The sequence below is a fragment of the Larus michahellis genome, chromosome 24 (assembly GCF_964199755.1).
Source record: "Larus michahellis chromosome 24, bLarMic1.1, whole genome shotgun sequence".
Classification (NCBI taxonomy): domain Eukaryota; kingdom Metazoa; phylum Chordata; class Aves; order Charadriiformes; family Laridae; genus Larus; species Larus michahellis.
The window spans coordinates 2,182,116-2,207,880 of record NC_133919.1 but is presented as its reverse complement, the minus strand read 5'-3'; the positions used below and the strand labels follow the sequence as shown (position 1 = coordinate 2,207,880).

Below are 25,765 nucleotides of genomic sequence, written 5' to 3'. Positions count from 1 at the left end.
ACTCTGAGGTTACCCTAAACAGCTGATGGAGTAAGATCCGATGTTGTCTTAGTGCTTGAGTTCCCGTGGCCGGAGGACCGGCACCCCTCTGCCTCTCCATTGCATGAAGAAATGGTCTTGCTGTAGGAAAACTTTGCAGGAACTGTCTCCATGGGTCTTGTGACAACCCTATTTTATTTTCCCAAACTTCCTTCTGTTTGGCTTGCCCTAGACATTGTTTTCCTGCTCTACTACAAGCTCTCGCACTTGCTGTTTTGCTACTGAGGAGAAACATGGACTAAGAGTGGCACCAAGTGGGCATATATGGGAACAGAAGAACTAAAGCACAGCATAAGGGGATGTTAGAGAGGAAATAAATGGGACTAAGGCTCTCCATAAAGCCCTTTATGAAAAGGGCATCCCACAAAGTGGAAGTCTAGCCCTGAACGGGAGGTTGGGTGATGGACCTCCAAAGACTCTTCCTCCAACATGGCTCAGGTGTACCAGGAAAGGTAAAGGGGATGTAGAAGAGCAGTTCAGCCTCTTCTCACACAACATTGTCTACAGAGATCCTTCCCACCAGCAGCAGAAGAGTCCCAGCAAAACGGGGACCTGGCAAAGGGGACACCCAGAACACCTGCAGACTCTTGTGGCCTCTCGTCAGCCGTGATTCCTGGCAAGGCATCAGTAGGCAGCACCCTCTGGTTCTGCAAACTAGCCACAAGAGCTTTTGGAGGCCTGTGAGCACACCCTTTCCAGGCTCTTTAGCCTCCGTGTTTAAATACATCGCCTTCCTCCTGAAGCTGGTGTCCTCCAGAGCCATTTCATTTACCAGTTCTGGGATCCCAGCTTCCGAGTAGGGGTCTTTCACCTCTCTGGATGAGAGGAGAAAGCAATCCTGCTGTTCCTGCTCAGGATCAGTAGGGTTGTAGGGTCTGTTTATGCTACCTAAATAAATGCCATGGGCTTGTTTCGACCTCCTGAAGATCTTTGGGCCCACTGCTGTCCTGCAGCAATTGGTTTCACGGGTGAGTGAAGAGTTTGCAGTGTGTTGCCACCACTACTGATGTGTTCTCCATCCTCAGATGGGGTTGGACTAGATGATCTCCAGAGGTCCCTTCCAGTCCTACCATTCTGTGATTCTGTGAAATCTGCTCCTGCTGCCTGGCTAAACCTCCGTAGGGACCCCCCCAGTTTACCTTCCCTTTGTGTTAGACACCTCTTAATTTTTATTCTTTTATTCCTCAAGGAAAAACAACCAACCAGAATAATACGAGAACCATACATTAAAAGCAAAAGCCCAGCTTGTGGCCATAAAGGAGGGTGTTGCTTATGCATTTTAGAATCAGAGAATGGTTCGGGTGGGAAGGGACCTTGAAGACCATCCAGTTCCACCCACCCTGGGCAGGGACACCTCCCACCAGCCCAGGTTGCTCCAAGCCCCGTCCAACCTGGCCTTGAACCCCTCCAGGGATGGGGCAGCCACAGCTTCTCTGGGCAACCTGGGCCAGGGGCTCACCCCCCTCACAGCCAAGAATTTCTTCCCAATATCTCATCTCAATCTCCCCTCTTCCAGTTTGAAACCCTTCCCCCTCATCCCATGGCTCCCCTCCCTGCTCCAGAGTCCCTCCCCAGCTTTCCTGGAGCCCCTTGAGGGACTGGAAGGGGCTCCAAGGTCTCCGTGGAGCCTTCTCTTCTCCAGGCTGAACCCCCCCAGCTCTCTCAGCCTGTCCTCCCAGCAGAGGGGCTCTTTTGCTTCTTGTTACACCCCGGCGTTGATTCCCCCCATCTGTGGGGGATCTGCGGGGCAAACCCCGCTGGGCAGAGCCGGCCGCGGTTCCCCGAGTGGGGCTGCTCCCATGGCGGCTCGTCGGCCGTGGCCACGGTGGGGACGAGGGCTTTCCACCGTGTATTTCATATGGGGCCTATAAGAAAGCTGGGGAGGGGCTGTTTGCAAGGGCACGGAGCAACAGGACGAGGGGCAATGGCTTTAAACTAGAGCGGGCCAGGTTTAGATCAGCCATGAGGAAGAAGTTCTTTCCACTGAGGGTGGTGGGACACTGGCCCAGGTTGCCCAGAGAGGGGGTGGAGGCCCCGTCCCTGGAGACATCCAAGGCCAGGCTGGATGAGGCTCTGAGCAACCTCATCTAGTTGACGATGTCCCTGCTTTAAAGGGCTGTGTGGCCTTTAGAGGTCCCTTCCAACCCGACACATTCTACGATTCTATGGTTCTACTTTGCTTGTTTTGTCTTTGTTACTTTTCCCTTCCAGCGGAGGGAAAAAAAAAAAAACCACCAACCCAAACAAACAAAGAAACAAACCCCAAAACCACAACCCCAACAAAGAGCTCCCTGTGAGGAAATGGCCCCCGAGGGGCCGCCCGCCTGCCCAGGCCCCGGCCGGCCGCGGCGGGAAGGGCGGCCCGGCCGCCTCAGCCCTTCTCCCCGTCCTCCCCTGCCGCCCCCCCGCCCCATTCCCATGGAAACCCCGTCCGGCTGGGCCGCCCCGGGCGGAAAGGGCAGGCCGAGAGGGGACAAAGGAGCCGGGGGAAGTGCCGGAAAGGAGGGAGGAAGCCGAGGTAGAAGAGGCCCGGGCGGGCCCAGCCGAGGAGCGCAGAAAGTTGGAGCTGAGAGCGGAGAAGACGGAGCCCGGAGACGTGGGAGCTTTGTGTGGGGCCGGGAAGGCGCTCGGAGAGCCGCCCCCCCCCCCCTTCCTCCATCTTGGCCGGCCTCGGGGCGGGGGCCGGGGCCGGCGGGGCCTGTCCCGCTGTGGCGGGGGGAGCCGGGGGGGCCGGTTTGGGGGGGACGGGACACCCGAGGTGGCCGAAGCTGCAAGAAGACACCAAGTTGTGGAAGGAAAAGAGCTGAAACCAAGACCTGGGGAGCGGCAGAGGGGGCGCCTCAGTACCTCAGGCTGAGCGAGCGTAAGTGACCGACGGGATTTGGGTTACCAGAGAAATCCTGTGAGAGTTGGCGTTTGTTTGTTGGGGTTTTTTTCAGAGGGGAAGAAAAAAGAGGCAAAACCTGAAACGTGGAGATTAGAAAGGGCCTGGGGTGGGGGTGGAAGGAGCTTGGCAGAGCCTGGGCAAGCAGCCAGCACGGTGCTGGGAGGTCCCGGTGGGTGTCACCCCCATGTCCCAGTGGCTGGGACAGTGTCACTGCCATGTCCCGGTGGGTGTCACCCCCATGTCCCGGTGGCTGGGACGGTGTCACCGCCATGTCCTGGTGGGTGTCACCCCCATGTCCCGGTGGCTGGGACGGTGTCACCGCCATGTCCTGGTGGGTGTCACCCCCATGTCCCGGTGGCTGGGACGGTGTCACCGCCATGTCCCGGTGGGTGTCACCCACATGTCCCAGTGGCTGGGACGGTGTCACCGTCATGTGCTGGTGGGTGTCACCGCCATGCCCCGGTGGCTGGGAGGGTGTCACCGCCATGCCCCGGTGGGTGTCAGCGCCATGCCCCGGTGGCTGGGAGGGTGTCAGCGCCATGCCCCGGTGGGTGTCAGCGCCATGCCCCGGTGGCTGGGAGGGTGTCACCGCCATGCCCCGGTGCTGGGAGGGTATCACTGCCATGTCCCAGTGTTGGATGGGTGTCACCGCCATTCCCGGCTCTGGGAGAGGCTGGAGCCACCAGTTGAGCGTGGAGAAATGGGGCAGGTTGTGCCCACCCTGCCCGGACACGGCCGGGTATCCAGGGTAAGCCAAGACACTGCGCCTTCACCACAATACACAAACCCTAGCACTGCGCGAGGATAGCAATTTGCAGCTAAACTTGTAATTTTAGGGGTAAAATACTAGTTTGCGTTGGTTTTTTTTTTTTTAGTGAAAATAACATGATGCTGTGTTAGGATTCGGTGGGTCAACATTCCTTGGAAGAAAGGAGAGGTTCCAGTCCCTTGGCCCTAAAATCTGCCCTGAATTTTTGCAGCATGAACGGCTCTGTCCTGCTGGCGACATCAAACTCCATCAGACCTAAAAGCTTTTTGGCTCTCGTGACGCTAGCAGCGTGCACAGATTGCTAATGTCAGTTTTCAGTGAAGAATAAAGGAAGAGGGAGTGGTTTTGCCTTCTGGGTGCTTCAAATCTTGCTTGGACCTGTTGGAGCAGGGCCGGAGGAGGCCCCGGAGATGCTGGGAGAGCTGGAGCCCCTCTGCTGTGGGGACAGGCTGAGAGAGCTGGGGGGGTTCAGCCTGGAGAAGAGAAGGCTCCGCGGAGACCTTGGAGCCCCTTCCAGTCCCTCAAGGGGCTCCAGGAAAGCTGGGGAGGGACTCTGGAGCGGGGAGGGGAGCCATGGGATGAGGGGGAAGGGTTTTCCACTGGAAGAGGGGAGACTGGGATGAGATGTGAGGAAGGAATTCTTGGCTGTGAGGGGGGTGAGCCCCTGGCGCAGGTTGCCCAGAGAAGCTGTGGCTGCCCCATCCCTGGAGGGGTTCAAGGCCAGGTTGGACAGGGCTTGGGGCAACAGGTGTGTGTGTGTATATATATATATATAATCTTAGATACTGAGATGACAGCTGAGCTGGTTTTTCAAAGAGCATCCTCTGTAATGTAACTGTAAGCTTGTAGAAAAATCTTGCTGAATTGTGTCCTGGCCCTGCAAGCTTCAGGACGGCCACCAAAGCCAGCCCAAAAGCTTCTGAAACTGGCTCTGTGGCTCGCTATGACACCTAAATTATCAGGGGGAGCAAAATACAGGAGCCCCTGCTGAACCATCGCAGTCCCACAGTCAAAGGTAGGGTCAGAAAGGCGCTGGAGGGTTTAAAGACGCATGGGATGTGGTGGTGAAATCAAGTGCGAGGTGCCTGGCTGCGTTTTGGATGGCTGGCGAAAGAAGGAAGGAGCAATAAAGAAAGGATCACAAGTTTAGGAAAAAGACAAGAATATACCTCGCAAATTGTAAGGGTTTGGGGAAAACCCTTCTGCGTTGTGGATACGCAGGTTAAGGGGCTTCATGGCCTGCAAGCGTACGGCTTCTAAAGCTTTATCCTTAGTGTGGTGGGACTGGCTCTTTGGTGGCTCTCGGAAGTTTTATTCGGTACTAGGGCAGTTGTGTAAACTGTAAAGCCTTTAGCCACGGTTGCCTTAAAACAGCCCCAGCTCTGATACGGATTTGCTATTGTTTGGGTGTGCAAAGAGATTTTTTTCGAGTCTCTCGGCACTGACGATGCTGCCCTAGAGCAGCTTGACGTGAGGTGGCGCCTTACGGCTCAAGGAAGCCATCTCACTGCTTCAGTCTGTGTCTTGCAAAAGGCCTTTCCCACCTGTTTCTAAGGTAGTACGTGATCTTGGTTCACCCCGGTCCACTGCATCCTTGCTCATATTCTTCCTGTCTGCAGCAGATTTGTTGCTGGAAGGCCATCAGGGATGAGCTGCGGGCCACTTTGCGACTTGCTTGGACCCCCTGCGGCTTTTTCACTCCCACCACACTTCTGCGTGCTGGGGACACACGCGCATTATAAGCACCTCCTCCTCTGTATCCAAAGAGGGGTATTGCACAACTTACTGAACTCCATTGTGATCTCTTCCCGCAGAAATGGGTGTGTTGGCACGTCCCAGCACCAAAAATAAGCTACCTGCCCCTCTGTGCTGCTCGTTCCAGTCTCTGCTTCCCAAGTATGTCCTATGGGGGGACGGCAGAGGGACAGCCGGTACCCTGGGGAGAGTGGCCAAATCCCTGAAGGTGCAAAGACGGGCACGTGTGCCGCTGGGCTCTGCGTTATTTGAAGACATATGAGAGCAAAGGCAGGTTGCGGAGCTGCGACAAGCTCCGGTCAGGAGGAACTGGGGGTTCTTTCAAATCCCATCTGCCCGCCGACCCCTGGGATGCGGCTGCCCACAAAGCCACAGTCGTTCTTCTGAGATTGGTTTAATTTCAATACTTCAGCTCCAGATTTTCCGCTTGCTGACAGAACTGTTAATGGCTTGAAAATAGGCACTGCTCTTGAGGAGCAGCCTCCCAAAATCATATTACAGGAGCCGGTGTCGTCCTCTCTTGTGAGGAATGCACATCGTGCAGCCACAGGCTGGGGGGGAGGTTTTTTTCTTCCTTTCTGTTCTATATTAGTGCTTTATAACTTTGTCTAAGACTTATTATATGACTTTTTTAAGCGCAGCCTTTCTTTGCCCTGTAGATAGGTATTTTTTTTTTAGACTTTGAGTTTTTCTCAAGGCACTGCTGTGATGACGGCGCTACGGACTGGCACTACGGTTGGTTCACAGAGTAATTTAGTTCAAGGATTATCGATTTCCTGGGTATCTTTTTGCAGCAGGAAGGGTTGTATCTGATAGAAGTTAAACCCCTGCCTTCTTTCCCACCACTTCTAGCTGGATTTTACTTGTCAAGACAACCGTAAACCTTTCCAAAGCCCCAGAGCATCAGTAAAAAGGGAAAAAAAAAAAAACAAACCCAAATTCATTGGTATTGCATTAGATGTGCTGAGATTGTTAGCGCCGTGCCTCTTCTTGGTAGCGCCACGTGATTTCACGGCCCGGTTTGTGTAAAAGTCGGTTCTTCGCCAGCCGAGATGGGAGGCACGGATGCTTAGCATGGAGTTACCAACGGAATTTATTCTTTTGTGTCTTAGCTATGTGCAGAGTGGTGCCCCGGCCTCGTGCATGGAGGACACGGATACGGAGGAAAGCAGGGATTATATACGCGATGAGACAGTTGTATAGACCAGTCGCGTTTTTCATGTTGAGGGGTGGGCTAATAGATCGCAGTTGCTCCCGTAATCAGTGTGTACTTGGCCCACGCAGGATCCGTACGTGCTTGTTCCGTGTGGGTGGTCCACACCTACGGTCAGTGGCACCAGGGTCTTCGTCGGTCTGAACTGGTTGTTACCCGACTACGTTGGGCCCGGGAGAGGTTCTCAACGATTTCCAAGCGTGAGATTAAGACACAAATGATGTCGGATGCTGCTCACCGCAGGTTCATTGTTATTCCCCAGCCATAGTTGCTGAGACGAGTGATAGAGTAAAGGTGGAAGTAGAGGAAAGGCAGAAAGAAGCAGCAGTATTACGGAGCACGGCAAGAGTGTAGTCACCACCACGGGCCCGACGACGTCTCGGCGGTCCTCTGGAATTTCAGTGGCGTCCCGTTGATAGAATCTTCATGGTTGGAAAAGACCTTTGAGATCATCGAGTCCAACCGTGGTTCTCAAGTCGTGGTGGTGGTGAGGGGGTCTCGCTTCCAGTTGTGGTGGGTCACCGCATCAGTTATAGTCCAGGTCGGTCCATAGCTTGACCAGTCAGCGTGATGGTGGCCTTTGCCCAGCTAACTGTCGTTTGACACGGTGGCCGTATGAGCTCTTCCTGCCCCTTGCTGCTTGGGCAGCACTTGGCTCAGCACAGTCCTCATGCCTCAGCGAGTTTGGGGTAGCGGGACACGTCTGGGAAAGCCCCCAGGTCAGCAGGGTCTCCCATAAGCAAAGACCCACACCCTTTTCAGGTGATGGCAATCTTGGGTGGGGACTGATAAGCAAGAGAATGGTCTGCAGAAGGTGCTAAATAGACACAAGTGAGCTTCTTGCCAGCTGCAAGCCCGGCCGTTGATTTGCAGAAGCTTAAGCAAGCTTTGAGACAATTATTTTGAGGTTCCAGGCTCTCACGCTGGTGCCTGGTACAGGTGGTGGGGGGGTTTATCCGTCGTTCCGGTCAGTTGTACACCGGCTTCCATCGAAGGGCAAATCTCGTATCGCTTTATCCTTGGGGTGGGGTGTTCTCAGCTGGTGGGACCTGGCTTAGGTTGGGTTTTGTCTTCAGGTCACAGCGACCCCGAGGTAAAAGCTCGTCGGCTTTAGCATCTCGCCTTTCACGTTTGTCCCTAATTAAGAGCATGTTTTGTGAGTAAACGATACTCTAAAACTCACGTGTTCTAGAAATGCAGAATGTGTTCGTTCACAACAAAGAATCGCATCACGGGGTTTGATCGATTGTTCAGTAGCTCAGCGGATGTAAAGGGATATTTCCTGTTGTTTTGATGTAATCTTAATTTTTTTTCCAATGGAAGATGCCCACAGAGAAACATTAAACCCTCGATTGAGAGCTTGTTGAAAATAAAAACACGATAGCTGCTTTTTCCTTCTACTTCTCAGCTCAGACCACAGGTTTCTGCATTTTTCGTCGCGACAGAGCTTTCTTCCTCATTGTTAGCATTCAGTGTCGGAAGCTAAATCCGCTTTCATCTCTCTTGGCTTCTGCAGTGAGGATGCTGAGGGAGATGCAGCAATTAACTCTACTCCAGGATTTAGCTCTGCCCTCGGTCGAGCTAGAGGTGCTGCGGAAAGCTTGCCAGAGAGGAAGATAGAAGCCTGCATCCAGGTTTTTGCTGCATCCCTGCTGCCGAGAGAGATGTAGATCCTTCCCAGAATTATCGCCCATCCCTGTGGAAGAAGGGGGTGCCGAGAGCTGGCGATTTGCAAGGGAGATCAATCTGGGCAGCGGGTTTTCGCGCTGCCTCGGCACCGCACTGTGAGAGGGGGGTGTTGAGACCCTCCGGTGATGGGGGGGCTGCGGGATTTTTCAGTTCTGGTGCGGATGCTGCGCTCACGGTGAGGTCTCTGTGGCGCAATGGACGAGCGCGCTGGACTTCTAATCCAGAGGTTCCGGGTTCGAGTCCCGGCAGAGATGATCTCCAGGCAGGTGTCTCTTTTGTTTTCATGCATCTTCCTTTATAGGTCCCAATCCGTTACATTTATAACGCCCCTGAGGGCTTCAGATGGGAAGATAACGACTTTTCACGACACAGCTGATGCACGTAACATTCGTGCGTGTGCTCCCTTTCTGAGGCATCTCTCTCTGATCGTATTCCCCTTTCCTCATTCCTTTTGGTACCTCCGGAATAACGAGGTGTTTTAACCCCACTTCTTTCCCCCGATAGTGCTCATGGATCCCATCTTTGATACCTTCTTAAGAAAAGTATCGTGCTTTCCAGTAGAAATCAGGTAGCTAGGCAGCCTTCTGTGGCTATTTCGTGTGATAAATGAGGTCATTTCTTTTCAAATGCCTGGACAAAAACCCCCAAAAAGTAGGTCTATATTCTGAATTTCCACCTGTGGTAGTGCAGAACTCCTGGGCCGCGTTGCGACGGCAGGACCGGCCAACCTTGTGTTCTTGTCTTGGTTGCGGATGAAGGGAAAGAGTGAGTAATTCACTACAATTAGATTTCTCAAGGTTCAAAGATTGTTTGGGACCGATAATTTGCAGAAGGAGAAACATCTTGATTTCCTAGGCTAACCTCTGTATCTGTTTGTGTGCCTGTGCAATTTGACTTAGGAAATTCCGTCGTGAGTTTTGGGTGAACCTTGCCATTTTCCAACCTTTAGCTACGTTGCTGTGTTGATTATAGCAAATTTTACTAAATCCCTCTGATAACTGGATGGCGAATAAGTATTGTTAAAAAATCGTACAGCCTAGTCCTGTGTTAATGAATCTTAAATTGCTGCTACCTCAAAGTTGTGTAGGATCCGTAATATTTCTTCCGTCACAAATTGGCGTAATTGGCAGGATCTTAAAAAAAATCTACATTTATGACACCACCTTCTAGAAATTCTTTGCCAAACGCTCTTATTTTTTTTTGGTTTTACTTAAAAGATGCACGTTTGGTGGCAGCCACCTCCACATCTCTGGGGGGGTTCCTCTTCCTAAGTAGCAAATTGACTCTCTTTCTTTCGTGGATGTTCTGAGGTATTAGTATGTAACTTCTTACGCGATCTCCTTGCTGTCAGTAGCGAGACGAGAAGGAGGGGAGCCGCAGGGGAGCGTAGTGAATGGGTTTTGGTGGGGGCTGCTGGAGGGGGCTTTTCCAGGCTGCTGCAGCCGTTGGTTACGGTGGAGAAGTGCTGAAGGTTGGAGGAAGGGTGCTTGACCTGGGTGCTTCGTGTACACTCTTCAGAGAGAAGTTCCTATCGTTGGAGATGTCTTGATGTACGCTCAGCTCTGGAGAGCCAGGTTTGCCGCTTGGACGCGTGAAGCTTGTGGAATAAATATAGAAGGTGTCCTTGGATCAGCCAGGTCCATTCCGATCTCCACAGGGACCCCAGTCTCCGTCCATCTTTCTGCACGCCCTGGAGAGAAGGTTACCTTCAAAGATCAGGCCTTATCCCAGGACCAGGACACATCACGATTTCAGTTCATCAGGAGCAGAGAAATACGTTTGCGTTTGGGTCACCCAACACTCCCTTCCTCAACCTTTCCGCCTGCGAGCATGCCGCGCGGCACGCCTGCCGAGACCCCCCCATTGACGGGATTTCCAGTCTCTGGTGGAAAACCAGTCCCTCTCTCTCAGCTGCTGGTGAGCTTGGCTGGTTTCTTTTTCTCCTTGTGGTGTCTGTGCCAATGCCAGAGTTCAGCTGCTTTGGGAGACCAGCCCCTGGTGGTGCTGGGTGTTCCGCACCCACGTTCATCATGACGTAGGTGTCATGGCCATGACATCCGGGGGGGGCCCCGAAAGGCCAGAAGGAGATTGTTCTGAGAAAGAGAAAATATGTGGACAGCGAGCATGGGCGTGCACACACGCACAAAGTAAAATTTGGTAGGAATGAGGGGAGAAAGGAGAGATTTCCCTGCACCCCTTGAGATCCCCCCAGAGTGCTCTGGGACCCCCCATGTTCTCCCAGGACCACTCTGGAGCCCTCCAGGACCCCCTGGGACCCCTGATGTTCCCCCTGGGACTCCCTGGAGCTTCCTGGGACCCTCCCACATCCCCTCCAGGACCCCCCAGCATCCCCTGGAGCCCCCCAGGACACCCCAGAGCCCTCTGAGAACCCCTGGAGCCCCCTCCTGGTACCCCCCACATCCCCCTGGGACCCTCCTTGGACCCTCCAGAGCCATCCAGAATGCCTGGGACCCTTTGTGTTCCCACAGGACTCCCTGGAGCCTTCAGGGACCCCCTACATTCCCCCTGGGACTCCATGGAGGCCCCTGGGACTGTCCAACACCCCCTCCAGAACCCCACAGATACCCCTGGAGCCCCCCAGGATAACCCAGAGATCCCTGGGATCCCCTGGAGCCTCCCCCAGTACCCCCTACATCGCCCTGAGACGCTTCTGGGACCCCACACATCTCCCGAGAGCCCCCCAGGGCCCTCTGGGACCCCTCATGTTTCCCCAGGGCTCCCTGGAGCCTTCTGGGACTCCCCCCCACATGCTCCCAGGACCCCTCTGGGACCCCCAGAGTCCCCTGGAGGCCCCGAAGACACTCCAGAGCCCTCCAGGACACCCTGGGACCTCTCATATTCCCCCAGAACTCTCTGGAGTCTTCTGGGACCCTTCTGAGCCCTCCAGAACCTCATGGGACCCTCCAACACCCTCTCCAGGACACCCCAGAGCCCTGTGGGACCCCCTGGAGCCCCCCTGGGACTCCCACCCACCCCCTGAGAGCCCCCCCAGAGCCTTCTAGAATCCTCTGGGACCCCCTGCAGCTCCCTGGGACCCTCCTACACCGCTCACAGGACCACCTGAGCCCCCTGGAGCCCTCCAGGACACCCCAGAGCCCTCTGGGACCCACTGGAGTCCCCCCAGTACCCCCCACATCCCCCTGGGACCATCCTGGGACAGCCCCCCATGCTCCCCGTGTCTCCCAGGACCTCCTGGGACCCCTCATGTTCCCCCAGGACTCCCTGGAGAATTATGGGACCCCCCCCACCCCTTCCAGATTCCCCTGGAGTCCCCCAGCACACCCCAGTTTCCTCTTGGACCCCCTGGAGCCCCACCCCCCCCCGGTACCCTCCACATCCCCCTGGGACACTCCTGGGACCCCCCACACCCCCTCAGAGCTGCCCAGAGCTCTCTAGAATCCCCTTGCACCCTCTGGTGCCCCTTGTGACTCCCCATGGGACTCCCCCGAGCCTTCTGGAGCCCCCCAGGACACCCCAGAGCCCTCTGGGACCTTCTGGGTCCCCACACACCCCTTGAGAACCCCCCAGAGCCCCCCGGTACCCCTTGGAGCCACCTGGGACCCTCACACACCCCCTCATAGAGCCCCCTGCTACCCCCCACATCTCTCTGGGACCCTTTGCGCTCACCCCCCCCCCGACCCAACGAGAGCCCCCCAGGACACCCTGGGACCCTTCATGTTTTCCCAGGACCCCCTGGAGCCTTCTGGGACCCTCCTACACCTCCCCAGGGCCCCACAGATCCCCCCTGGTGCCCCCCAGGACACCCCAGAGCCCTCTGGGACCCCCTGGAGCTCCTCCTGGTACCCCCCACATCCAGTTGGGACCCCTCACACCCCGCTGGGACCCCCGTAACACACTCTTCTCCCCCCCCCCACCAGGTGACACCAGCTCCTGCCAAATCCCCTGGGAGCACCGGAGCCTGACGGAGCGTTTTGGCAGCGGAGAGATGAGTGAGTGAGAGAGGAACCGAGCGGGGACCCCCGGGATGGGGGAGAGAAGGATAAAGCAGCTGCGGAGCAGAGACCGACGGGGGGCTCTGACGGGATGAGAGAGCGGGAAAGGGAGCTGAAGCCCTACAAGGTGCTGTGGAGATCGAGGAAGGGATTTGCTCTAAGTCTTTAAAAAGAGGCAACTGAACGTAACAGGGTTTTTCCAAATATTTAGGCGGCGTGCTCTTGACTTCTGTCTGGCTTTCAGTGGCGCGTTCCCCCGCCAGCCCAGCAGCATCTCTCTCGGGCAGTGCCGCCGGCCAGATGTCCCTCCTCCTTGTGTAGCGCACAAAAAGCCCCGCAGTCCGATTATAACTGTGTATTTTGGGGAGAGAGAGAGAGTGTCATGGTATCAATTCCCAGCTGTGCGAGCTAAAGTACCGCCAGAGGAAAGTCAGATACTTTTATAGCGTATTTTTATTGGGTGCACGTAAACCTATCGCTCACCTTTTCAGGGAAATGGGAAGGGGCCGGTGTTGCCCAGCGCCGGCCGGAGGGTTCGATGTTACACTCAGAACGCGTTCGAAATGGCATCAATTCGTCTTAATCCTGATTTTAAGGGTTTGGATGGCTCCGGCTTTTGCGGGCTGTGCTGTATTTCGAGCTGAGCTGTTTCCCCACAATCCTCCTGTAGCTCAGCTCCTGTCCCGTCCCTCAGTCTGACGGAATTCCTGTCTTTTCTGCTAGTTATTTAGCCCGCTGAACTCTTAATTGGGGATTTTTGTTTTCCAGGTGCCTCGTTGGGCGCGTCTGGTGCTGCTCGAGAGATGCCCCAGCCCAGGTTTGCAGCCGGTGGCGGAGCCCCCCTGAGGGGAAGAGGCTGGCCCTGGGTCTGGGCGTTTTGGGCCTTTTTTTTTTTTTTTTTTTTTTTTGGTGAATAAAAAGCCGGGGGGTGTCTGAGGGGGGTGATGATGTCATTTGGAGCACCCTGATGTCACCGGGGGGGGGGGGCGATGATGCGGCGGAGGAGCAGGTGAGTGGGGGATGTGGGGGTCACAGGGGGTTCCCCCTCAAAAGAGGTGGGTCACGGTCCCAAAATGTCTGAAAATTCATGGAGGGCAATTAAAAAAAAACGCTAGAACCTGTAACTGTGGGTGTGAGGTGTTGAAAGAGAGAAAAATCATTTATATATCTATATGTAAAACAAATAATTTATGTATGTGAGTACAAAATAAAATCCTGTCTCTCTCACCATTCTGTGATTCTGTATTACATAAAAGATCTTAGAATATAAAATTTTTTTTAAAATTGCTTATAAAAAGATACTGACGCGTCAAAACAGATAGGTCTACTTAGACTTTAACACTTATATAAACACCAGGACTAAGTCTAGAGAGAGATTCTATGTAAGTGTAAAAAGATTATACATATTCCCTAAATATATATATGTGTGTGTCTAAATATATACATGAGTGTAAATAATGGTATACGTGGTATATATATACCACTATATATATGGTATATAAGGTGTATATATGGTATGTAAGGTTTCTAAAATGCATATAAAGCATATTTATAGAAAGCGTTTAGAAACTCGCCCTCTAATCTCTCTTGAAGGCGTCGAAGTCGTTTTCCGCAGCTGCCCCTTCCCCTTCTCCTTTTCCCGTCCCGCTTTGGGGCCCATTCCCCCACAGCGGGGACTTTCCCCCGCTTAACCCTGGTTAGCAATTGTTAACGGTGGTTAATTGTTAATGGTTAACCATTTTCTGTGGGGTTTTCTCTATGGCCCAAACTGCCATAGAGACGACCGTGGGAGGACTGAGGGGCCACTTCCGGCCTGTCCTGGAGGACTGAACTGCGATAAAGAACTTCTGGACGACTGACAGGCACTTCCGGTGCCTTGGAGGACCGCGTGGCCGTAGAGCTAGGTACACAGAAGGCTGACGGGAGCGCGGTAAGAGCCGGTACCAGAGCGCCGATGGCCGCTTTCGGGGCCGGGCGGGCGGCACAGAACCCGCTCCGGGTGGTGGGGAGCCCGCCGGGCCCGGCTCGCCTTCCGACCGCCGCCCTGCGAGGCTCGGCGCCGGGTCGTGGCCGCGAAGCCGCGCATGCGCACGAGCTGCGGGACTGACGCACAGCGCCGCCGGGGGCGTGGCCAGGGCGGCCGGGGGGGCGTGGCCAGGGCGGCCGGGGGGCGTGGCCAGGGCGGCCGGGGGGGCGTGGCCAGGGCGCACACGCGGCTCCCCACCCGCAGGACCGGCCGCCGGGCGGCAGCACCCCCTTAATTATCCAGCGCTCATTAGTGTGATGAGCAGTGACCGCTCTCAGCCCACTTTAGTCCAGCCAGGGACCGTACCCGCTTACCGGATTGCGGGGCTCCCGGCCCCGTCCGCCCTCACAGCCCAGGCAGGGCCAGCCAGCACCTCTGCACCCAAAACCTGCGGAACAAGGGTTTTCCCCCCAAAATGAGCCCCAGGGACGCTGCATCGCACCGCGGGGGCACCGGGGCTGGGTGTGTGTGTGCATGTGACAGCAGCGAGTCCGACAGGGACCAGGGAGGGAGGCGGTGAGGGGGCACCTCATCCACAACGTAAAAATCAGTGATTTTGGCTTTTGAGCATGAAATTTTATTTATTTTTTCCTTTCTGGCTGCACAAATACATTTAAACTCACGTATCTATTTACACAAATATATATATATATATATTTAGAGAATTTACATTATCTGTTTACACTGATATAGAAAATCTGCTTAGACTTATACATTAACACTTATGATATAAAATATCAATTTAGGCTGTCTGCTTTACGCATCTATTTTGACACTAATATCTTTTTATAAATAGATTTTTAAAGTATTTTAATATTCTAAGATCTTTTACATAATACAGAATCAATCATAGAATCCTTAGAGGGTTTTATTTTGAACTCATTTTGCGTACATAAACGAATATTATTTCTCAATAGATATAAAAAAATGAGAGATTGTTTTCTATTTCAATGCCTCACGCCCATAGTTACAGGTTTTAACATTTTTGTAATGCATACAAGGAATTTTCAAACATTTTGGGGCCGTGACCCACCTCTTTCGGGGATCCCCCACTGACGTGCTCCTCCGCAGCATCATGACCCCCCTAGTGACATTGGGGTGCCCCAAATGACATCATCAGCTCCCCAGGAACACACCCACCCCCTTTTATTCACCCCCAAAAAAGGCCCAAAATGACCAGACCCAGAGCTGGCCCCTTCCCTGAGATGCTCCGTCGGGCTCCGTCGCTCCCAGATGATTTAGCAGGAGCCGGTGTCGCCTGGGGGGGGGAGAAGAGGGCGTTATGGGGGTCCCAGGGGGTCCCAGTTGGGTGTGGGAGGTACCAGGGGGAGCTCCAGGGAGTCCCAGAGGGCTCTGGCGTGTCTGCAAGGGCCTCTAGGGGCTCCTGAAGGGCACGTGGGAGGGTGCCAGCGGGGTCCGGGGGGGGTCCCAGGGGACTCTGGGTGGTCCTGGAGGGAATGTGGGAGGGTGCCAGGGGAAACGTTGGGTGGTCCCAGAAGGCTCCAGGGAGTCCTGGGGGAACATGTGAGTGGTCCCAGGGGGTTCTGCGGGGCCCCAGAGGGATGTGGGGGGTACCAGGAGGAGCTCCAGGGGTTCCAGACGGTTCTGGGGTGTCCTAGGGGGCTCCAGGGGTGTCCTGGGGTGGGGTGGGGGGGAGTGCAGGAGGGTCCCAGGGGGCTGCAGGGGGTCCCAAGGGATACTAGAGGGCTCTGGGGGGCTGTCAGGGGGTGTGGGAGTTCCCAGGAGGGTTCCATGGAGATCGGGGGCATATGAGGGGGGACTCCCAGAGGCCTCGGGGGTGTCAGGGGGGGCTCAGGGAGGTCCTGAAAGGGGTGTGGAAGGGTCCCAGGGGGAATGTGGGGGGGTCCCAGAAGGCTCTAGGGAGCCCTGGGGGAACATGAGGGATCCCAGGGAGTCCTGGGGGGCTCTGGTGGGGTCCCAGAAGGGACAACAGTGGGTCCCAGAGGGCTCTGGGGTGTCCTGCGGGGCCCCAAGGGGATTCTGGAAGGAGTGCGGGAGTGTTCTGGGTGGTCCCAGTGGGTCCTGGGGGGAATGTAGTCCCCCCCCAGGCCCCCCTCAGCCTTCCCGTTCCCCCCCTGTCCCCCCTAAGAGCCCTCTCAGGTCCCCCCACCCCCTCAGCCCCCCCAACCCCTCTCAAGATCCCCTCAACCCCCCCGTTCCCTCTCAGGATCCCCGCGTCCCCCCCCTCAGCCCCCTCCATCACCCTTCGAGGCCCCCCCCAGCCTCCCTCAAGTCCCACCTTCAGCCCCCCCCCCCCCCCCCCCCCTTGGGGATCCCCTCAGCCCCTCCACCTCCACTCTGGGCCCCCTCAGGCCCCCCGTCATGTTTCCCGCCGCCCCCCGCTCACCTTGACGAGGTCCAGCTGCCTCACGACGTGGTCGTGGTGAACCCCCTGGCCCTGCCCGGTCGAGGACCCGCCCGCCGTGCCCCGCTTTCCCCCCGGGCCGCCCCGCTCCAGTTTCGAGCTGGCCGCCATTTTCCCCTGGTCCCCTCCACTTCCGGAACGCCCCGTCCTGTCCCGCCCATGGCGCGCGCCTATTGGCCGCCGCCCGCCTCCTCCCTTGGATATCCTCGCTCCATTGGTCGAATGTCGCCGTCAATCCCCGCCGCGCTCCACCCCGGCGAGGCCATCCGTCCAATGGGAGCGCGGCAAGGCGCTCCGACCAATGGGAGCGCGGCAGCCGCGCACTGATTGGCTCACCCATGGTGAAGATGCCCCGGCGGGCGCGCGGGCCGTTGCCGTGGCAACGGGGCCTTGCGGCGGGAAATTCACCCAAACCCGGCTTTTTGTCCTTAAAAACTTTCGAGAATTGGTCAGTCGTTGTCCTTTTTCCGTCGTTTGGGAAGAGCACAGTCATGTCGCAGGGCTGGCGGGCATTTCCAGCGTCCCCGGAGGCCGGCGGAGGCCACCTGGGCCTGCAGCGGGGGTGCGGGGACAGGGTGGGGATGGATGGAGGCACCACGGAAGTAACGACGGGTGACACGGAGCGAGGGGAGAAAAACACAGCGGTGGGGACACCAGAACCCCTGCCCCGGCTGGGGTCTGCGGTACGGCGGGCCCCACACCGAGAGACAGCGTCCGTTGGAGACACCGACGCCTGCTCCCGCGCTGCAGCTTCGGACGTCGCGCCAACGGCCTGAGCAGGTCGGTAATTAAACTTAATTTGACCAGGTCGGAACACAAACCTTGCTTTAAATAGATATAACGCTGTCTCCAGGGCTGGGCGGAAAAATTGCCAACGTCCAGGGATTGCTCCCACAGCCAAGGTGCCAGGAGGGGAAGCCATGGCTTGTCCTCACGCTCCCTGGGGTAGGCACCCAGGATGGGCTCCCAGCACAAGGATGTCCTGTCCCCCGTGCCTGGGATGCTCCTGTCCCCTGTGCCTGGGATGTCTTGTCCCCTGCATCTGGGACGTCCTGTCCCCTGTGCCTGGGATGCTCCTGTCCCCTGCGCCCAGATGCTCCTGTCCCCTGTGCCTGGGATGTCTCGTCCCCAGCACTGGGGATGCTCCTGTCTCCTGCACCTCAGATGTCCTGTCCCCTGTGCCCGGGTTGTCCTATTCCCCACACACAGCCGGGACGTCCTGTCCCCTGTGCTCGAGATGTCCTGTCCACCACACGTGGGATGTCCTCCTGTGCCCGGGATGCCCTGTCCCCTGCACGTGGCATTTCTTGGCCCCTGCACCCAGAATGTCCTTCTGTCCCCTGCACCCGGGATGTCCTGTCCCCTGTACCCAGATGCCCTGTCCCCCACAACCAGGATATCCCATCCACCACATCTGGGATGTCCCGTCCCCTGCACTCGGGCTGTCCCATCCCCTGCCCCGAGGCTGCGTTTCCCACTGGGGCCTGGCCGGTTCCTCCCTGCCAGCAGCAAAGGCTTCGCTTGAGAAGCTCTCGCTGAAGCAGAACCCCCACCGCGGTGGGAGGAGACATATAAAAGAGAAGCAGGTCTCTGGGGACAGCGCTGTTGGCACCCCCGGGCTCTCCTGCCGTGTCCTGGCTGCGACGGAGAGTTGGGCTGCGGGAACCCCCCGGGTTTCGGAGGCGGGGAATGTGGGGTCTGGGCTGGTCCCAGGCATTTCACAGACCATGAGCGGAGGTCACGCCGCGGCTGCTGTTCCGACAAGGGAAGCGAGAGGTGACTGCATCCCCCTCCGTGCATGGCAGGGGGGGCAGCCTGGGGTTTCTCGGGGTGCAGCCCCCAACCTGGGCAGTTTGCGCGGCCCCGGGGATGCTTTTGGTGCAACGGGTCCATGACTGGCTGCACAGAGAGCAACAGGCATGTACACGCATGTATGCACGTGTATGCACACGCGTGCCCACGTGTGCCCACCCCCCTGCCAGCTCTCCCCTGTGATCTCACCAACATTTATTTGCTGTTTGTACAGCGGCGGGAGGTCCGGCTGAGCGAGGGGCCCCGTGACAGTAGGTGCTGGACACACAGGCAGTGACACCCCCTCCGTCGCGACGGTGCACAAGCTGCACGGGCAACGGCTACGGCGGTGTGGGGGATGGGGGGGAAACGGGGGTGCTTCTTGGTGGATCTGCACGGGCGACGGTCCCTTCTGCATCCCTCTTTGGCCCCGGAGATGCCACCCGGGTCCCCTCCAATGGAGCCGCATGGGACGGGGCTGGGGGGGACATGCTGGGGTGTCTCCCCCCCTCCGTGTCTCTGTGGCAGTGGTGAAGCGGGTGGGACAGCACAGAAGGTCCCCGTGAGGAGCTGGAGGCTGGGAGGGGGCTGGGGAAGGATGGGGGGGGTCAGTGTCCCCCCAGGGGTCTCATCCTGGACCCGCAGTGCTGTGCCAGAGTGGCACGGCCCAACCAGCACCAGAATGTGTCCCTGTGCCCTCCCCAGTGTCCCCAGCCCTGGCCGAGCCTGGCAGTGGTGGCACGCGGGAGGTGAACCCCGGTGTCATCCCCCCCCCATTCCCAGAGCATCCCGGGGCATCCAGGGACCACGGAAGATCCCCCAGCTTCGCCGCCGCTGGTCTCTGCCTCGGTCCGAGATCCCGCTCCCCAGAAAGTCTCGGAGGGCGTCAGACAAGGAGGTTGGAGAGAAACTGGAGGTGTCGGGGGGAGAGGGGGGGCAAGCGTCCGTCCGGCTGTCACCCCGAGATGGGGCCTCCCATCCCCGGAGCCAAAACAGGGGCTGGAGGGTTCGGATTTGGCACACAACGCACTTTACAGCCCTTCCGGAAAATCCCGATGCTCCGGCTCTGCGGGTGCCTAGGGGAGAGAGGAACCCTTCAGCTGGGGGGGGATCCCCACATGCAGACGCCCCCTAGTCCCTGGTCCCCTTTTGGGGGCAGCCCCCGCCGCACCTGAGGGTCTATGTCACCTCCTCGGCCGTGTCCTCTGGCGCCCGGCGGATCTGCTCGTAGACGGTGGTGACTGGTGCTTTCTGCGGCGAGCTCTGCTCCTGGCTATTTTCGGGGTGACCCAGGCCCTGCAGCAGGAATTTGGGGGAACGAGGAGGGGGGATGGTGAGGGACCCACTGGCCCTGGGGAGCCCCTGCGGGATGCTCTGCCCCAGCAGAGCCGTGCACCCATGGGTGTCTGGGTGTCCCCTGGGGCCAGGACCCCGCTGTGGCTGGGACCCCTGGGGTTGCTGGGACCCCCAGTTTGGCTGAGACTCTCCAGTATGGCCGTGACTCCAGTGTGGCTGGGACCTTGATGCGGCTGGGACCCCCATGATGCCATGACCTCAGTGTAGCTGGGACCCCTGGGGTTGCTGGGACCCCCAGTTTGGCTGAGACTCTCCAGTATGGCCGTGACTCCAGTGTGGCTGGGACCCCCAGCATGGCTGGGACCCTGACGTGGCTGGGACCCCTGTGATGCCATGACCCCAGCATGGCTGGGACCCCCAGTTTGGCCTGAACCCTCCAGCATGGCCAGGACCCCTAGTATTGTTGGGACCTCAGTGTGGCTGTGACCCCAGTGTGGCCAGGACCCCCAGTTTGGGCTGTGGTTGGGACCCCCAGTGTTACCGGGACCCCTGGCGTGGCTGGACCCCCAGTGTGGCCAGGACTCCCATGTGTCCCAGCCCCCCGACACGGCTGTGACCCCGGTGTGGTGGGGCCCCCTGGTATGGCTGAGGACCCCCAGAGTGGCTGCACCCCCAGTTGGACTGTGACCCCCCGGCACAACCCTCCCCGGGTAGCAGCCCCCAGCCCCCCCCCGGGGGCCTCACCTGGTCATTACCTTCCGGGGGGCTCCGGCGCACGATCTCGGTGTACTGGGGGTCGGAGGGGCTCTCCTCGGCAGGGACCGTGGGGGTGGCAGCTGCAGGGGACCGGGACATCACGGGGGGCTGGGGAACACCCTCAGCCCCCCCAAAGCCGTGCCGGCTCTCGGAATGCCGGGGGCGGGGGCTTCACTTGCCTGGGTCTGCCGCCTTCTCGCTATTCATCCGCCAGCACCAGAAGGCTCCCCCCAGGCTCACCGCCAGCAGGATGAGGGTCAGGACGATGTACCCCGACTTGGAGAAGGACGTCTGTCCCCCTGGGGGGGAGCAGAGAGAGGCAACTGAGGGGTGCCAACCCCCCCGCCAAGGGCTGAGCCCACCCACCCCAGGAGGTGTGGGACCCCCGAGCCCCCCTCCCGGGTGCGAGGGTCTCACCTCCGCTTTGGCAGATGGCTTGCAGGTCAAAGAGGACGACCTTTTGGTCGGCGGGGTTGCTGACGGTGCAGGCGTAGGTGACGTTGGCGGCGGTGGGTGGCAGGGCCACCCGTAAGGTGGTGCCGTCCGGGGAGAGCTGGTGGCGGTCGGAGGTCAGGTCCCGGATGATGTTGTCCCTCTTCCAGGTGACGTTGACGGCGCCTTTGCCGGTGCCCTGGCACTGCAGCGTCAGGTTGCACCACTCCAGGGTGCTGGCCAGGAGCTGGCTGCGGGTCCGGGGGCTCGGCACCGACTCTGCGACCCATGGCAGGGACAGGTCACCATGGGGTGGCAGATTTTTCTCCACCCCGCTCGTCCCCACTGTCACGCTGGTCCCCAGCAAGGCACGGCACGGCCAGCCCAGGGAGCCCTGGGGTGACAGGATTTGGCCTTTTACAGAGCTTGAGGGGCTGCAAGCACTGGGGCACAAAGGTTGGGGTTTCACCTAACCCTGGGAAACCCATCAGTGCTCCCTGCCTCAGTTTCCCCACCTGTAAAAGGGGTTAGTACCCGTACTCAGGGCTTTTGATTTACCCCGGCGAACTCCATCATTGCTCTGTGCCTCAGTTTCCCCACCTGTAGAAGGGGTTAGTGCCTGTACTCAGGGCTTTCAATTTACCCTGGCAAACTCCATCATTGCTCCGTGCCTCAGTTTCCCCACCTGTAAAAGGGGTTAGTGCTCACATTCAGGGTTTTCTATTTCTGGCCCCAGCACGCAGCCGCTCACCGTAGATGGAGAGGTTGAAGGACTGATCCTCCACCAGCGCCGGGTGCAGTTTAATCCGAGCCCCGTAGACCCCGCTGTCGCCCCTCTCCAGGGCCCTGATCTTCAGCGCCGTCGCGTTGAACATCTCCAGCCGCTCCTTGAACTGGTCCTTGGGGTCGGGGCGCTCGAAGCCGCCGGGGCCGAACTCTGCCACTTGAATGGTGGCACCGGCGCCGGCTGAAAAGCTCCACTCGATCTCCTTCACCGTCTTGTTGGGGGGCAGAAGTGGGGAGAGCAGCACGGACCCCCCCAGGACGCCGTTCACCTGCCGGGGCTGCGCCCGGGCTTGGCCGAAGAGGAGCTCTGTGGACAAAGCTGAAAGTCACCGGGCGTCTGGGGACAAGACAGGGACAGCGGGGACAAGACAGGGACAGCAGGGACAAGTTGGGGACAGAAGGACCCTCAGGGATGAGTCCCTTTTTGGGGAGGGGGGGGAAGAAGCAGCATCTTCCTGCCCTGATGCAGCCGCCTGGTCTCCCCTCCGCCGGCCGGTCCCTCTCCAGGCTGGGGACAGGGATGTCCCCCCCAGGATGACCCGCTGTCCTGCTGGAGCCACCTCCTGCTCCGGCAGGGAAGGAAGGATGCCGGGCTTGGAAACTGGTTGCCACAGGAAAAATATAAAGCATCTACTGGTTCAGATGGAACGGCCCCATCTGAACGCTGCCGATCCCGGGGCTGCGGCCGGGCTCTCACCAGTACAACGTTCCAAGAGGCTCTGGGAGGAATTCCCAGCCAGCAGCTCCAAAACCTCATTGTCCGCCTTAAACCGCCCCTCGGCCAAGATGCCTATGAAAGATCGACAAGGGTTAAGGGGACGGCCGGGGGGTCCCTGCGTGGTGGGGGGCCGCTGCATCCGGGAGGGACAGAGCCACCCGGGGGGTGCAGGACCAGAGCGATTCCCGGTGGGATGGAGTTTGTTGCCTCCATCCCGGGCGAGTTTTGGCCCCTTCGCCTGAGCCTCCACCACGGCTTGGGTGGGTTTTTTTCGGCAGCATCACCAGCTCTCTGCAAAATCATGCCAGGAGCTGCTCGGCACCACCTCCCTCGCTCCTGGCAGCTCCCGCCTACCTACAAGCTGTCTCCTCTGCCGGCCCCCGCGGCCCCCCACGTCCCCTCTGCCGTGGGGAGAACAGCCCCCCCTTCTCCCGCTCCTCGGCCCACGCGGGGACCGGGATGCTCAGCCCTGGGGACGGCGAGGTCGGGGCAAGCGGCTTTGTCCCCGTCCCGGCTGGGTCCCCGCCATGGTGAGGGGTCCCGCATGGCCTGGGTGCCCCCCCTCGCCGCCCCCCTGGCCCGCGGGAGGCAGAAGCAGATGTGCCAGTATATTAAAGCAGATTAAACGCAGCCATCCCAGTGTTTACTTCGTATAAACCCCTCCCGCAGCCCCGCGTTACAAGCTGCCTCTTTGCTTCGCTGTATAAGACGCGCTCCGCGTCGCCGGAGCTTTTGTTGCTCTGATCCTGCTTATCCCCGGCCGCGATTCCCGTTCTTCCGGCCGAAATCTTAACCCTGACCAAATTTCGGACTCTTTTCTGGGGCAATTTGTGAAGTTTTTGGGGCCCCGCCTGATGCTGCCCCGGCCGCGGGCACTGTCGCTGCATGGCTCCGGAGGGAGGATGCTGAGCCCATGTGGGGGACGTCGGGGCGGGGGGGGATCAGTGGGGTGCTGATGGGGAAGCTGGGGGTCCCCAGGCGCCAAGGGGGACAGTAGGGGACAGCCACCACCCTGAGCAGGAGAAAGGAGCTGGGGGCGGGGGGATGCCTGGGGGAGGCTCATCGGGATTCTTATGGAGGAGCTTGGGCAGATGCGTCGGCCGTGGGAAGGCTGGAGGTGCACGTGTGCTGTCCCTCTGTCCCTCTGTCCCTCTGTCCCGCCATCCATGGGCTGTCCCTCCCTGGCGGGACAATGCCCACTGCGGTGAAACCAGGGGCTGCTGGCCCAGGGCACCCCGCAGGCAGGAGAAGAGGCAGGAGAAGAGGCAGCAGCATGGGCAGCGACACGGGCAGCGACACGGGCATCCTCCCTGCACCCCTCCCGGCATTTTCCACCCTCCCCTGGCACATCCGCGGCTCTCCGGGGGAAGTGTGTGTGTGGGGGGGGTCCCCACCGGCCGCCCCCGCGCTATTGTATGAGCGGCCGGAGGAAATGACGGCTGGGAAAAGGCGGCCGGTGCCAGGCCTCTGCCGAGCCTGGCCGTCGCCTCACCCCCCCTACCCGCCCCCGGCATCCTCCCGGCTCATCCTGTTTACCCCAGGATTTGGGGAACCCACCGCCTTGACACCCCCCCCATCCCCCGGCAGGATCCGGTGGGTGAGGAAGGGGGTAAAGGCGTCGATGCCCGATGCATCCTCTCGCATTCGGCACCTGGATTCACCCGACTGGGGGGGTCTCTGGGGCTGATTTTAGCCCAGGTTTTGCTCTTTCCCACCACTGCCCCACCCCCGCCCCCCCACTGCCGCCGCGCTCCGCTCTGATATCAAATAATTTTGATCAAAGAAAGCAGCTGGAAAACTCCGAAGCGTCGTTAACAGCCTATTTTCCGTCTAGCTGGGTCAGAGATTTGTCATCAGCGCTGGCAGGGCTGGCACCTTGTGCCATCACCGCCCGGTGACAGCCTGTCGTGCTCGTGAAGCTAATTAATCGTTAGGAAGATACCCCGTCCCCCCCCGTCCCCCCTCCCTGGCTAATCTGCCTGTACTATTAGATGCTTTCTGTAGGAATTGGGAGGTTTTATGGGAATTATTGAACGTGCGGATTAGCGGGCTGGGAATTAAGGGGATTCCTTGCTCCCGCTTTACGTAAGGAGCCGCTTTGCAGCCGCATCCGCCACGGCCCCGGGGGGTTAAAGGGCTCCTTGGGGCGACACGTTGGGGGCGAGGGGACCCTCACAGGGGGATGGAGCCGGTGGAAGGGGGGGGGTGGCATCCGCGGTTGCTCGGCCACCGCCTCGTTACGAAACCTCTCGTTAAGGCTGGACCGCTTGAAACCAGCGTTGCCCAAAACCATCCGGGGAGCACGGAGGGCTGGAGGATGGCGGTGGGGGGGGAGGCATCGGGGCGGGTCGGGATGAGCCCCCAGCGGGCAGGGAGAAGGCGGGATGGGGTCGGCATCCCTGCCCGCAGCCCACCCCACCGCCAGCCCCCTGCCACCCGCGGGACGGCGGCTGGGTGGCGGCCACCCACGCACTCACCTGGCCCAAGGCCCAGCAGCGCCAGCAGCAGCGAGGGCAGCCGGGCTTTGCTCCTGGCCAATTCCCCCTCCATTTCTCCTCCTCGGCTCTTCGTGCGGCTCAGTGGGCAGAGTCAGCGGCAGGAGAGACGGGGAGGAGCAAAGCCGCCTCTCGCCGCAACCCGTAGGAAGCCCTGCATCGCGGGGCGCAGCGAGCTTATTAATTAGCTCGCCAGAAATGATTAGGGAAGCGTGCAGGACCCACGCCGGCGGGGATGCGGAGGGAGCGTGGTGGGGGCTGACGGGTGACCCCCGACCCCGCGCGTCCCGCGTCAGTGCCCGGATTAACGGCGGCGATGCCCGTGCTGGGTGTCCCGCTGGCCCTGGGGGCTCGTTGAAACGGGCGTTTCCCAATGTCCAGAGCCCTTAACTGGGAAAAGCCAGGCAGCAGGAGCATCCCAGAGCCGGGTCGGGGGAGCACCCCCAGCTCCGCTCCCGGGGTCGGGGGTATGAGGGTGCCCGAGCACCCTTGGGTGCCGAAAGCAGCAGGGGAAGGGATGTCCCATGGGGCTGCGAGGTCTTGGCTGAATCACGGGGGATGCACCCGCGGAATGGGATGCCCTGGCAAGGGTGCGGCGGTGATGCCGACGCAACCGTGGACCTGCCAAACCATCCCCACGGGCTCCCCCCCCACCTCTCCCCCTTTGGGGGGGCTGCAGAAAACTGCCCCCCTGCTCCCCCCCGCGAGCCCTCCCAGCCAAGATTTAGGAGCCCTGAGCTGCTGCGGGGGCTG

At 59.0% G+C, this 25,765-nt stretch overlaps 1 protein-coding gene, 1 long non-coding RNA gene and 1 other non-coding gene across 7 annotated transcripts; 2 read left to right on the top strand and 1 right to left on the bottom strand.

The window, feature by feature from the left end:
* Positions 1-2,220: 2,220 nt before the first annotated feature.
* Positions 2,221-13,248, top strand: LOC141734591 (uncharacterized). 4 transcript variants are annotated; one of them, XR_012584557.1, is made up of 4 exons: positions 2,221-2,902; positions 3,802-10,269; positions 12,252-12,453; positions 13,095-13,248. It is a non-coding gene; the product is annotated as an uncharacterized LOC141734591 (long non-coding RNA). The 4 variants fall into 4 exon arrangements; XR_012584556.1 differs by lacking the exon at positions 13,095-13,248 and having other exon boundaries at positions 12,252-12,536; XR_012584558.1 differs by lacking the exon at positions 13,095-13,248 and having other exon boundaries at positions 2,231-2,902; positions 9,871-10,269; positions 12,252-12,536.
* Positions 8,533-8,606, top strand: TRNAR-UCU (transfer RNA arginine (anticodon UCU)). Its single transcript has one exon. It is a non-coding gene; the product is annotated as a tRNA-Arg (tRNA).
* Positions 13,249-18,730: 5,482 nt separating the features above from the next.
* On the bottom strand, positions 18,731-25,649 carry LOC141734590 (SLAM family member 9-like). Of its 2 annotated transcripts, none has more exons than XR_012584555.1 (7): positions 24,995-25,292; positions 21,765-22,106; positions 20,999-21,292; positions 20,761-20,880; positions 20,581-20,661; positions 19,701-19,825; positions 18,731-19,605 (listed from the first exon to the last, which is right to left on the bottom strand). XR_012584555.1 is itself a non-coding variant. In XM_074566499.1 (7 exons), exons 1-6 carry the CDS (start codon positions 25,065-25,067, stop codon positions 19,709-19,711), a joined length of 1,038 nt encoding a protein of 345 aa, XP_074422600.1. In that variant the 5' UTR covers positions 25,068-25,649; the 3' UTR covers positions 18,731-19,605; positions 19,701-19,708. The 2 variants fall into 2 exon arrangements, 1 of the variants encoding a protein (XP_074422600.1); XM_074566499.1 differs by having other exon boundaries at positions 20,570-20,661; positions 24,995-25,649.
* Positions 25,650-25,765: the final 116 nt, after the last annotated feature.